The sequence below is a fragment of the Aythya fuligula genome, chromosome 1 (assembly GCF_009819795.1).
Source record: "Aythya fuligula isolate bAytFul2 chromosome 1, bAytFul2.pri, whole genome shotgun sequence".
In the NCBI taxonomy this organism is placed as follows: domain Eukaryota; kingdom Metazoa; phylum Chordata; class Aves; order Anseriformes; family Anatidae; genus Aythya; species Aythya fuligula.
This window is the reverse complement of record NC_045559.1, coordinates 94,303,062-94,317,771: the sequence shown is the minus strand read 5'-3', so window position 1 is coordinate 94,317,771 and position 14,710 is coordinate 94,303,062. Positions and strand designations below refer to the sequence as shown.

The following is a 14,710-nucleotide window of genomic DNA, read 5'->3' as shown; positions in this document are numbered from 1 at the left end:
TATGGGCTCTGTCCCCAGGATCTGTCTGGCCATCCTGAGCTGCACCACCATGTGTGATACCCCATCCACACAACGACTCCCAAAGCAATATGCCCCTTCTCCTTTCTTGGGTCCAGCACAGCATAGCCATTTAACCTAAGTTTTATCCAACTGCTAGGTACCTCTGTCCTTGAAGGAAATGTACCTCTAGACAGACAGTACAAATTACAGTCCTGGTGTCATGACTGGCTTTTGGGTCTTCTGGTTTCTTCCAGATCCAGCTCAACAGTGCTTTAAATCTTTTTCTGAAATGTTAAATTACAATGCAGTGTAAGATGTTCAAACTTTCTCTCCCTCCTCCCAGTTGTTTATGTATAACATGAACCAAAAATATGCCTCAGGTGTGTCCCTTTTATGATCTAACCAGGAAGGCAATGCTAGAGAAATTGTGTTCTTTTAATTACTCTTAGAAAGATGACTTATATGGGTATTTAAGGTCTAATTTTAGCAACTTACATAACTTCTAGTGGAAATCTAACAAAGTAAATCAATCAGCATGATCAAGAGACAGCACAATTAAATCATTCAACCTAAAAGTACTAAAACCATCACCTAAGTACTTAAAGCAAAAATGCATACAAGTAGAAAACAAATTGCTTAAGCAGCCTGTAGGTTGCATTAAACAAAATTGCTGTTGCCAGAAAGGCACTGACCCTGACAACCATGCCACAGGAGTCATGCATTCCAAAACAAAATCAAAATCTACCTTACATTATAGTGCAAAGGCAGCCAGCTCTGAGCCCTAGGGAAGCGCGTTGCAAAGCAGAAGACCTTTGCAGAGAAATACCTTTCACTGATCCTAGAGAGTTCATTTAATGGAGTGTCCCCAGGTGATTTTTATCTGCTACAATGATGAACAGGCTGAAAGACAATATCTCTGATACAGAAAACAGAAGAAAAGAGAGCAACTAAACAAAAGCTGCTCAAGGCACTGACACAAATATCCCCCCAAAATAACAGTAGCAAATTATTTGGAATGGACATAAAATGCAAGTTTCAGAGCTGAAGTCAATGTCTAAATGAGAAAGAGATCACGCGAAGACAGTTCAATTGGGTAGATTCTCCTCTATGTGCCTACTGCATAGTTAGACAGTTCTCGAGAGCATTTGGAAATTTACTGACTGCTGTCAGAAAACCGTCTGTTCTCACATCTTTATGCCTCCCACTAGAGCAGATCTGTGATCTCAGGAGAAGAGACACAGCCTCCCTGGTGAAAAACATTGTGATAACATAGCTTGCTGGGAGAACGTCTACTTAGAATGATGTTAACTTGGTTTGTGCTTTGAGGAAGACAGAAGTGTAGGTATTTTAAGGATGTGGTGTGGGATGGGAGGAGGTGGGAGCAGACTTATCTCATACACACATGCTTTTAGCATAAAGCTTCCTGATGGTGAACAGCGGGAGTAGGACTACTGAAATTTCAGCATTTAGTCTCTCTTTACTGGCAAACATGGCTCCAGCCTTGGTACCTAAACAAATGCTAGCAGAAGAGTCTAGATTCTCCACATCTTTCAGATAAATGAAACTTTGCCAAAGGAGAAGCAAATGGTAGAATAGCACAGCAGCGACAAAAGCTCTGATCCGACAGTCTGGGCAGAATGCTGTGCTCATGCAGGGCCTCAATGACTTTAATAAGTCACAGAAGCAGAGCAGTCCCTTTGCATACTATCAACCAATAGCCCAGGACCTAATTCAGTATGCAGCTCCACACCCCCATCATGTTGGCAGTGAGTCAGAATTGGTGAGACAACTTGCGAAGGAAAAAAAAAAAAGCAGCATTTTAAACCTAATTTAATGTTAGCTTTTGATGTGACTAATATCAAGGCATTTTTTCACTTCTATTTAATCAAAATTAATCACTAAGATTACTACAGTAATTTATGTTGGAGATTATTGAAATGAGTGTTTTATTAAAATCTGGTTTTATTAATAAAACACATTCTGGCTATGGGATCTTACAAGTCTGCTATTAGAGACTATTAACTGGGGACTGGGAGTTAATCATAACAGCCATGCTGCCAGGTCCTTTGACAGCAACACACGCTGGGTTTGTTTCTGCTTTTACTTTTACTAGCATATTCAAGTCAATTAGTTACCCTAGCACATGAGCATTCAGAGTAACTCCTGTAAAGCAGGGAATGGAGACAAAGGTACATACGTCTCAGTAGTTTTGAACAAAGAAACGGTAATCAGGAGGAGACTCACCAGCCTGATTAGTCGTGATGCTGACAGCAGCAAATTGTCTGGAAAGTGTACTCATGTCGGATACCCCATTGACTGCATCAATCTCAAAAGTGTAATTAGTATGTGCCAAAAGGTCCACTACTGTCACCGTGGTGTTGGTGAGGCCAGTCTGACTGGGTAAGAACCGCACGTTGTCACTACACGGCTCACACAGCTTGCTGCTTCCTCCACATTTTTTGCAAATGATGTTAAAAGTGACATCTTTCCGACCTCCTGTGTCAAGGGGCCAGCTCCAGTCCAGGATAACAGACGTCTCGTTGATGTTAGAGATAACGTTTCTTGGAGCAGAGGGTGGTCCTACAAAAAGAAAGCAAACGCATGTGTTTTTCTGTAGTGTGCTAAGATGGGGGTATCAAGGACACAAAAATACAAAAGCAAGTAACATAAATAACCAATCTCCTCTAGTCAATTCCTGTAGGGAGAGTTGTAATATTTCACTGGACTACAGACCTAGTCTGTCAAGGACCATGTTTTAGTATAAACAATTGTTACTCTAAGGGAACAGTTCAGGACTAAGAGCTGCTTTACTAGAGTTGTGCAGAACAGCTACTGGTAATTGCACTTGGATTTTGCTAAAGATATTGTTAACAGTTGAAAAATCCTAGCTCTCCTTTTGGGGTCACGCAGAGAATAACAAGGAGAAAGAGAAAAGGCATAAACCTAGCCCAAGAATCTTTGGTAACCTAACACGTAAGAAAACATGGCAGGCAGTGGATGGGTGACAGCAATGGAACATGAGAGGAAGCAAGCAAGCTGCTCAGATACAGATGGAGGAGCAAGAACGACAGCCCCGAGCACAATGATGCTACTCACTGGTGCAAGCCATGGATGGAGGGTCTTTCTCAGAGCGAAAGTAATTCTTTTCACACCTGCAGTTCAGAGACGCGTCTTCATAGGTAGAGCTGTGAGGTGGACACTTAGCACATTTCACGTTGCCAGCAGAGGCTTTGTAGAACCCAGGTCGACAGGCTGCAAAATGACAGGAGTGGAGTTTTAAATTCCATGGACATGTCCTCCATTTTAACAGGTGATCTGGTTATTATCCTGGAATCTATCCATAGGTAGATCACATCCTGGGGGAGTTTATGGTCTAAAACCCTGAGTTTTCTCATAATGAGAAATAGAAATAAAACCTCTTAGTAGAATGAAGCAAATCAACTTAGATTTGTATTTAATTTTGCCTGTATAGCAAAACAGTACAATCCACCACCAGGAGGAAACATTTTCTGTATTACATTATGAGAGCTTCACCTTTTTTTTTTTTTTTTCTTCCTTCTTCTCTTCTGGTTAATTAACTAAAACATGGGCCTTGTCCTGTATAAGAAGTTAACTTCATCCTCTCCCTGTTGCCAAGGCTTACCGACAAGGGGACGCTAATTATAACCTATGTCTATTCAGTTTGGCATGACTAAGTCAGCCAAAAGGAAGAAAATAACCTAAACAGTATAAAACGTATTCCATTTCTGAAGGCCTATGCATCAAACTCAAAGAGCTGCTTCTGATCCTGATTGACTACTGGGAACTTTCATGGTCTGTACTAAGAGGATGCTTTTTGCATTACCAAGTCCTCTAAGGATGGAGCTTGAACCCACAAAAGCTGCATTTGACAAAGCCCTGGTGATGATGTTTCATTAACATTTGCACACACCCTCTGTTTTGGCTCCTGTTGCACTTCAGACTGATTCATTGCCACATTTGCATCACATGAAAACAGCCTTTGAAATAAGTTACAGAAATGAACAATCAAGTAAATAGCTTTATGAAAAACCCATGCAGTCAAATAACATGGTTGACTTCTTTCCGCTAAGATGATCTCACCATCTGAAAACCAAAAGAAATATATTAAACCCAAACCAGATAACACCACTCAGACTCTACTGTTCAGCTGCGGTTTCTCTCCAAGGCACACATTCTTCTCTGAACAGCATTTACCCAGCACAGTCGCTCTGCTGACACCGGTCACCTGCAGGTCTGTACCCACAGCTACAACAGCAGTACACAAACAGACAATGTAACAAAAGGAAATGCATCTGAAAACTCGATCACCTTTTGCTACGCTTCTGTTCCACAGGAAACACTGCCTAATGCACTAGCATGCTAGGAAAACTGCTTTTTGTATCTGGAGTCCAGACATTCAAGCTTGAATAAAATGGCTCTGGACCTGTCATGGATTTCAATGTTAATTTGAAGCCAAAGGAATAGGTTTATCATCTTAGCATGAAGCTAAGCAGGCACACCTTGTTCATTTTTGCTTATGGACATGAGCTGATTCATAAATGTAATATGCAGGATTCCATTCGTTCGTGCACTGCCCAAACAGAATAATAATTAAAAAAAAAGTATTTCAAATGAGCAGTTTGAGGTGAAAAAATGCCAGAATAAGAACCCCAACACCTTTTTAAGGGATGGAGGAGAGAGGGAAGGTACAGCTTTAAAATGACCATTCAGCTTCCACATAACAATCCATAAATAAATCCTAACTGAATTTCTGGGCTAGGCTAACTTGTTCATTAGTTCCCAGTGCCAAACACCCAAGTGAAAAACGCTGAAGGGAAATCAAAACCCAGTACAGCCACATGTCCTGTTCTGATACATCTTAATAAAGAAAAACCTCCTTGCACGGCAGTGAGCCCGGCTTGAGCAGTATAAAATGTTTCACAAGGAAGCGCTAATCTCAGCCACCCTTCAGCACTTCCCAGCCCTTGCAAATAGATGCTGCCTGGCTGCAGCTGCTACCTCCTACTGCCACACTACTGAAACAGCTGAGAAAGACATCTCCCACTTCACGATCTCTCCTGCAAGCCCTAATGAAACAATCCCCGGGTTCAGCCTCTGATGCGTGGTGCCACCAGACAATCTGTGAAAGCAGAATTGCTAAAAATGACCTCACAGCAGAGCTTGCAGAGCCTAACACCAATCTATAGGATCTGGCACAGCCTGCCCTCCTTCAGTCAGGGCTGTTTTTGTTTCCATCTCCTCTGAAGCTGCAAGGGTCTTTGGAGACTTTTGTTTGCTTAACTTGAGGAGAATAAAGGAAACCTTGACCCCTCTTAAACACCTCCGCTAGGAGAAAATACAGCAGAAAACAGTTAGCTTCTGGGGTTTTGTTGCTAGAGCAGTCCTCAGATCTCATCCCCTCCCAGCTATTGCCCCATGACAAGCAGGTCACACCTAGAGCAAGTTTCTGTTCCCCCTCCTGCTGACAGAGGAGCTTCCGATTATTTTGTTGCCTTGTGGCATGGAATGGCTGTTCCTGGCCCAAAGAAAAGAAGTGATGTCAACCCCATCCTTACCATTACCACTCACCGAGAAAGGACATAAAAAACAAGAATCATGCTGCCTCTATTTATACATTCACACAGCATGCTCATCAAAACTTCCTATGGAAACTCAAAACCAGTTATTAAACACTTAACCATATCTACTTACTTTGAAGGGACATTTTTAAACTCATGGGAAAGCATACACCAGACAAAGATGTATTTATGAGTACATACAGCATGAATCTTTTTTTTTTATTTTTTCTAATAACTGTCTATACTAGCTTAACATACAGATTGCAGAAAGACTAGTAATGTAAAACTGAACCTTTGTCATGTACTTGGTCTTCCTACAGGACCCAGTTTCAACTTCTTATGAAGCATAATTTATTCATAGCATTGTTAACACCTGAGCATTCATTCATGGAATGCAACTACAGTAAGACTGCTTATTTGGGACACATTCAAAGCACCTACTACCAACATTTTAATACGATAATGAATTAAACATCAAAAAACAAACTTGCACAAGCAGTAGACTTATTTTGTGGGGTAAGGATGAGAAAGGAAGGAATCAAATTGCTCCATTAAGAAGCGCCTCAGATGAAAACCTGCAGACCCCATTTAGTTGTTGGTGGTTGTGTGGGGAAGGAGAAGAAAGGAAGAAGCAGGAGTATGTAGGAGGCATGATCAGGCTTTTTCTCTTCCAGAGGGACAGAGAGGTCCCTGTTTCAGGCTGCTGCCACCACTGCACTGAACGAGCAGTCGGGCTGGGGGGGAAGCGCCGCTGGAACCCTGCTGCCCGTGCACATTCTAGTGAGGGCATCCCAGTCTCAGAGCTTCCCCTTGGGCTGTCTTGTGCTTGCTGTCTCTGTCTATAAGACCAATTTAAGATTATTCAGCACCGCAGCCCACAGGAGAAAAAAAAATCAATTATACTTGAAATTGAAGCCTGGAATGGGGGTGTGCCAATAAGAAGCCATCTCAATGTATTTACAATTATTATTTTCCTAATAATTGCTTATTTCTGGTATATAAGAGAAAAGAGCCAAAGTCCTTAATTCAAAAGGCATTCTTCTTTATGTCAGAAAAACTGGATTACATGAACTAATGGAAGAAAGTTTGGCTTTTTGAGCTGAACAGCTTCGATTTCAGTCAAGTTGAAAATAAGCATTAGCACACCAAGTCTTCACTGAATCTGTAATTTCAGCATGGGAACCAGTTGTGAGAAGTGATTTTCCTTAACTTTTTCTTTTAGAAGCCAAGGAATTTTTTTTCCCTCGCTTCCATGTTGTTTTCAAGTGGAAAACAAAAATGAGGCTATCCATTTCTTTAGTTGTTTAATATACTCAGTTCAGTAATAGGTTAATGTTCTAAAAGATAAAAAATAATGGGGGTGGAGGAGGGGACCACGAGTCTATACTTGTGTGTTTTTCATGTTAAGCATTCAAAGCCAACCAAATTCTTGGTAGCAGTAGTGTGGACACAGGGCTGGCAGAACAGCTGCTTGCAGCAGGCTCCAGACCCTGGTGCTGCTACCACTGCTGTGGCCCCAGTGCCTGCTCCCTTTCTCAGAAGGGTTCAGAGCAGGGGGTGGTGAGAAATTGTCCCCAGGGTCGTTCATTGTCACCGCTGGGGGTGAAGAAGAGCAAGGAGTTTCCCCACCACCTGCAGCTGTCGCTGGTGAGAACTAATCCCCAGAGCGGGATGTTGGAAGGGGAGCGACATGAGCAGAAAGATGAGAAATGGTCCAGGAACCTCTCAAGACACCAAAAGGGAGTAAAAGAAAAATTGAGGGTTTCTATATATGCCATGTACACCGTACAGCAAGCCTGTTTGGTTTTGCTTCTTAAGAACTTCTCAAGTCAGATGCCCAATACCTGTTTGCACTGGTACCTCCTGTGCTAACTCTAATCAGAAGTTATTTAAAATCATATTTGGTCTTATTTCAGTCTCTTCTGCTTAAGTGCGAGCCATGCTGGCTTCATTGAAGTTGCTTGCTGGAGTTTCAGGATTGCAGTTGTCTTTGTTAATGTATAAAAATGAGTTCCCTTAAGCTAAAGTTGATGAGTGTCTTACAGAGCGGAGAAAGTTACTTCAGTGAAAGAAAATAAAGGTATGTAGCAATTCATAGTAGTTACTGCTGAAAGAAATGAGACTGTCTTTTCAACAACCAGGTGAGCTTTGCCTCCGCCCAATGTGTTTGACTTGGGGAGGAAAACACATTCCTAATTAAGGGTTATACAACTGACTTCAACTTGAATTGACTTGAAATTAAAAAATAAAGCTGTCAGGGACATTTCAGCATTCAGACCACCTCATGGCCCCAGAACACCAGTGCTGGCAGAGCCCCTTGGTGGGCACAAGGGCACCGCAGCTGCCCCTTGCTCCCCGTGTCACCAGGCCTCCCTCCGCTCCTTGTACCAGGAATGGAGGTGCCAGGCTTTGGGGCAAGACCTAGGCCATGCAGCGTGCTGGAGGTGGATATGGCTGCAGCCACCAAGCAATCAGAGTTCCCCTACTGTTTGAGAAGACAGCCTGAGGGCAAAATGCCACTGTGGCACTGAACCACAGCACCTGGCACCTAAGGGAATGTAAAGCACTTCCACACTCATACACCTGTGCGCATGCAAAATGAGATGTGACACAGCTGTCAGCTTGTGAAAACGGATGACATAACCAGCAACATAGATTATCCTTATAAAACTCCTAAAACCGTTTTGTTTTCCTTGGGCAAGTCATCTCTTTCCCTTCCTGCACTTGCTTATACCTCTGGTAAACAACAAAAATATGAAAACCATGATTAACTTTAAATGAAGAAGACTTCACAACTGCTCATTTCACACTTCCGTCACAAATTATATCCAGCCATATGTGTCGTTCATACCCTATATTAAAAAATAACACCATATAGATGTGCTATAGTTCTGGCTCAGATGCATGAGGAATAGGAAATGAAGGTAAAATTTTGCCCTGACTCATCCCATCATCAGTTTCTATCACACATCGTTCACTACACCAAAAATGTCTCATTTTCTCCTTCCATGCTCATTACAGCACCCTGCTCAGCAGGAAACACTGCATTATAATGTAGGTATCCTGCAAAATCCCTCAGGACAGGGAAACAATCTTCAGCAGGTCTCACTGTTCATTAGCATATGAAAAGCCACTTAATCTATGGCATTACATAGGTGTACATCTTTTCTCTTTCTGGGCCTCTAGGTATATTCTTGCACAGCTACATAACCCAGACAGGCTTCTAAAAACTACAGCATATTTTGAATTCTCATTTCCATTGGATTTAATACAAGCTTTTTGTCACTGGATCTGAATAAACAGTATAATACCACTTATGGGAGCAAGCCTCAGAGCCAAGTACTACACCTTACAGTAGGAACAGAGGCAGAGACCTGAATGTCACTGTTCCATTGTACATCAGCAACTCCCTGTACCTGCTGAGGAGGAGGAGAAGGAAGAAGAGGGAAGGCTCTCCATCTGGTGGGGATGCCCTCTACAGGCTGCTGCACCAGCAGCACATTTTCTCTTTGCTGGGCAGTGGTACTGGTATAAACTCTGTGCTGACCATACTGCTTGTGGAAATAAAAGCTTACAATTATTCTTTCAACAAGACGCAATAGACACCATCTTCACTGCAGTCTTTGCCATGCTATACATAATACCTGAAATAATTACAAAACTGGCCAGCAGAAGAAGCAACCCAGCCATTTTTGTTAAGCATTATCAGCAAATCAATTAAGTCCCATATGGTATTTTCTGTCTATGAGACATACATTTTAATCTGAAAATGCAGACAGAAAATTAAGAGTTGTATTTTAAGTGTTAAAGTGATTTACCAGCATTATTTCCATTATTAGCTTTGCAATAGCTTTGGAAAAATGCAGCTATTTATTATTATAACTTATCTTCAGGGGGGAAGACCACTGCAGAAGGAAACATGGATCGTGTACACTTGCATCTGTTGATGGGAAAATACAGGAATCACAGCCAAGGATGTTGGCAGATGTGAAAAACTACTTCAGCTGTCCACAACTAGAAGAGATCAACAATTAACGAGACCAACACAATTCCTTTCCTATCACTAGACCTTCTCCGACAGGAACAGGTCCACAATCCGAGGGTTCAGGAAACACGCTCTTCTCTCCACCATTTCCTACCCTCTCCAGTCCCTCTCCCTGTGCGTGCAGCAAGGATTCTCTTCAGTGTGACACTGCAATGCCATGCAATGCCTCTACTCTAGAAAAATCAACTCTAGAATGAGCACTTTCCTTTTTTTTTTTTTTTCACCTGAAGGCTGCTGCCAGTACAAAAAAACATATTCAGTGGTATTTAATCTTACTCATGAGTAAATTTCTGCTTTTTCCTCCACACTTCATATTTTATAGTGATCTGTGACCTTAATGTATTTTAATCAGATGCTTTTTAAATTGGCTTTACTCCCAGGTCAAGTCATTCAGCAGAAACAATTCCTGTTCTTTGTTTAATAACTGTTACTGGCAGACATATTAATTATATGTACATAAGAGATAGCTTTATCCTAAGGGAATAACACTGCACCTTTCAACCGCAGTCTGTAATAGTTTCATGTTATGCCTTGCAGGCTTCTGCATCTCTTTTTATGAAGTGCATTACGGCCATGATTGCTACCAGCAGTATTGTTAGAAGTGCAATGACAAAGACAGTCGGTCTTAAATGCAGCATTACAGTACAGATGTATTTGGTTGTGGGTACACAAATATCTTGCTCTAAAATGCATAAGGCATTTCAGCTCATTCACAGGCATTTTTTGGAGAAAAATAAATCTTTCATTAACAGGAAAACACTGAGAACCACAGCCTTGATTCAGAACTTAAAGAAAATAAACAAAGTTCTACCTTAATTCCACCCATACTTAGTGAATCACTTGAGCAAGTATTTAAACAGGGAATTTAATAAACCCATGTTTATAAGCAGTGTCTTTCACTTTCCCTAAACAAGATGTTTTCCCGAAGCAGAGCCTGGACATGCTGAGATATATTAAACTGTCATTTTGTCAAACAAAGAAATCCCATGTTCTGTTTCTTTAGAAGTTAATTTAATCCACACAGAGATGAAAAATAACTTCCTAATTAAGAAGCATTTCCCCCCCAAAAAAGTAAATTAAAGAAATACCAGAAAAAATACCCACCATCAGCTTCACTGGGGGGAGGGAGAGAGGAGGTTGTAGACACACACACACAAAGAAATCTGAGAGTTTTAAATGACCATTTGGCAAGGATATAAAGTCATGAGATACTTTTTCCTTGAACTAAAATTACACTATGGACTCCTCCAAGGCAAAGGTGATGTAGGATCCCAACAGCTTCAAACAAGGAACTTTTCTTAATGTCAGCATAAAAAATACAGGCCCCCCATGCCACAAAGGGCACAAGCTCTTGGGAAGAAATTTCCTTTCCAGTTTGGTGGACTTGGTGGGCACTGCACACACATTGCTCTTGTCAGAGAATTAAAATCAAGACAGTGCCCAGTAATCCTCCCAGACTAGATTTAGGTAGTAAGTAACAACCAACTTTGATCGCTTTACGTAGCAATGTTTGTATAATTGCTCTGAGCCCAATCCAGGCCAGGTTAACAGGTTAGTGATAAGAATGTTGACACACATAAAGAATAAATGAATTGTCAAACAAATTATTTAACCCTAAGTCTTATCCTTTGCTTACCTTCCATCTAACGGTAATACCATATGAAAGTGCAAGAGAAAGGCAGAGAGAGGACACTCATCTGTCCTCCCCTTTTTTAACTCTTATCACTAAAGCCTAGATTATCATTTCACAGTCCCAAAGCAAAAGGTTCAATAGAACCTCTTATTTATTTTTAATTAAGTTTAAATATAATAACCCTCCATATTACTGTCCTACACGTAGAATAACCAATGCTTTTTTCGCTAAATCTTGATATCAATACATTTCTCAACATTCCTGTCCAGTTGTTCATGGCAATACACGTATCTTGAGCCAGAACAGTTAACTCAGAAGTACAAAAAGTCTGCATTTTCTCTCTGGGATGGAGAGAAGATGAATTGGCATTTACCAAAGCTGAATGTTCTTTTGAAGCCTTCCACCTTTGCTAACACGTGTGGGAGAACATCACTGTCCCCATTTCACAGGTGAGGAAATTAATGCCAAATAGGCTCTGAATCCTTTCTTCCACTGACACCTCCTAATCACAATGCTGCCTGGTGGGTTGTGTGATGTTAAGAAGAGCTCCCATAAGACACAAGTCCACTACTGCAATTAGCATGAATTAGTACTTTTGTTAGTAGTCTCAGCAGAGCTGTCAAATTAATTGGAAAAGAAATTTAACAAATATCTTTCCCCTTAGAGATACTCTTTCAGGTCAGGGTTGAGGCATATTGATTGAGCAGTGTGGGGGATGCTTATGCGTTGTATACCCTCACTGAACCTGTTTTGTTGAGGAAGCAGAGGACTTTGGCTTTGGGGGCTGTTAATCTGGTACCTGTCACAAGCAGTACATGGACACAAAAAGAGAAAACTTATTGTACAATGCTGAGAAATAGTCCAGCTCATGGTAAAAACAAATTAAAAGGCTTGATTAAGTGACAGTGGCTAGAATATATATAACATTTGTTTTTGACCTAATCTTGTTTTCTTATACCTCAGAGTTAGTTCCTTCAGTTTATCTTCAATTTGCAGAGGCACCCATAGATACTGCACTGTTTCCCCAATTTTAAACAATTTCTGAATTCATCCACTGCGAGCAAGACACGGCTAGTCCCATGCAAGCCATAAGAGTTAGGAAGCAAGCACTGGAGATGGCATACAGTTCTTCCACAATACACACAGCAAAAAAAAGGCATTTTTTAAGCACTCAGATTAACAGGAGACCAAATGTTAAAATCATGTGTCTATGCCTCATTCAATGACAGCTACTGAATTTCTTACTGTTAGTTTCACTGCCAGCCGTTGACACATTGCTGCTTGAATTCATGGAGAGGTGGAGCTGGGAAAGGGAAGCTCTTAAGAAGAGAAATGGTGCATCAACAGCAGGAGCTGAAAGCTGTATGAAAAATTTCCTATGGTTTAAGTTGCTGTTATTACTTGCTGACATAACTTTGGGATGCAATTTCATGTATCAGAACGTACTCGTAATTTGTAACAGCATGTAAGAAATTGCCCTTGCTTTGCTGGTAAAACTGTTAATGTCACTTAATGGGTGCATCTACATAAGCATTATAGTTCAAGATTTGGAAAGCATTTTTAAAGCAAAATCCCAGTTGTTCCTTCATGTCATGATTTGTTTTACACTCTCATCTCTACAGCATGTGAATAGGTCAACTGGAAGGTGCTACACACCTTCTACATGACCAGACTAGAGACAATCTGGAATAAAACCCAGCAAAATGAGTATGGTATTGGTATAGTTATATATATCATACCAGCTGCTTATCTCTACAGATCTGCTCCTACTGGGCCACACTACCTGCTAATGTAGACATAACTCACAATTATCAGCTTTCAAATATGTTCATGCAGTCAGCATCGCTCAAATTGCTAGATATTTACATAACAACAAAGATTTAAAAAGCCCTGGTAATGGAAAAAAAAAATATATGATTTTATTAAAGCCATTAAGCATATAACTACAAACAAACACACATTATCTGCTGTATTTTACCACATTTACTAGGACATGGAATGGGCACAAAGGGAGGTTCCAGTGATTACTAATGTAAGGCTTTAACCAGAAGAATAAGACATTACGGCTTCATCATCTTCACAACAACCTCTCTTCATTTGCTTTTTTCACTGACTGCAATTTCATCCTTCCAGAAGAAACTGAAAATTAACCAGTTACAGCCTCTGGGGACATCTGTGCCCTGACAATCTTCTTCTCACAGCTAAAAGGAAAAGCCCAAGGCTTTTGCAAAACTATCTAACCATTCAAGTGCAATATTTATATTGTATGCTTGAGCTTTTATCTGGACTTCCTTGGTATTTTGCCATTTTAAAGAACTCTTAATTACTTAACATGCATTTTCTATGCATGTGTTAAAAAAAAAATCTCTAGCTTTGCAGAGTAAGCAATTATCTGCTGAACAAAAACCCAATTAAATGTAAATGGAAAAAAAAACAGTTCAGCATTTTTATTCGCTCACCTGATACCTATGTGAATACAAGGGGAGTAGGAACTCAGATGTTTAGAAAACAAACCATCTGATGCAGTTCTGCAGAACTAAAACTGTTCCTGTAGTGGGGAAGCCTTACCCATGGCAAATCAACAAGAATTCAGTATTCCTCAACAGCACTCACTTTGCAATGTGGAAAATTAATTAGAAGGAAAAGGGAACTAAGTTCTCAGTCTTGCATTCTGTAGATATTTACTCCAGCAAGTGCCACTGTGTGCTAGTATAAAATACCACTTGTTTAAGTAGCAGATTTCAACTCTACTAAAGCTCGACACTAGCAGCAGGTTGGCACCACTGCATGCTATAGGGAAAAGAACCATGGAATGGCATTAAAACCTATTTCATGATTCTGCACTGCTTTATACAAAAGCTTCTGCTGTGTATATGTCATATGATTTTTTTGACTGAAGAAAGAATATAAAGATAAGAAGCAACTATACTTCTTATATTCTTATATATAAAAGTATAGTATATAGTATATATATACACTATATACTACAGAATATAGTATATTTACAACTATACTTTTATATAAGAACTATAAATATAAAGATAAATATAAAGAAATCATCATAATCAAAAAAATCATAACTAAACCATTGGTTTATATTTTATTTTTTTCAATTTCTTGCTTGAGCAATTCAAAAGTAGAAATCAAAGAGGCTGAAAGGACATATGAATCCCTCAGGAGTTAAAAGCATTTAGGCAAATACAAAAGGAGATACGAAATTCTGCATCCATCAGTCCCCCCAAATAATGGAGAAGAAGGGTTACGGCATTTTCCTGCTGACAGCTCAGCCTTCTAGAAATATTTGCACCTACTCCCACTACAATGCCATGGATTTGACTGGGAATCTTGAGTCACACAGTCTGCAATAAACTGAAATGATTTTTCAGCTTTGTATTGAAAATAGGGAAGTCATGTTATGTTTGGTTACATTTGCTTAGCCAAACTCAGAGTTCT

At 40.3% G+C, this 14,710-nt stretch overlaps 1 protein-coding gene across 1 annotated transcript in view; it reads right to left on the bottom strand.

The window, feature by feature from the left end:
• The window catches only part of EPHA3 (EPH receptor A3), a 215,426-nt gene that overhangs the window by 72,319 nt on the left and 128,397 nt on the right, over positions 1–14,710 (bottom strand). Inside the window, exons 4-5 of the mRNA XM_032198984.1 lie at positions 3,097–3,252; positions 2,245–2,580 (exon numbers count right to left, since the gene is read on the bottom strand). Coding sequence (XP_032054875.1) covers positions 2,245–2,580; positions 3,097–3,252 — 492 coding nt within the window. The remainder of the gene's footprint in view (positions 1–2,244; positions 2,581–3,096; positions 3,253–14,710) is intronic.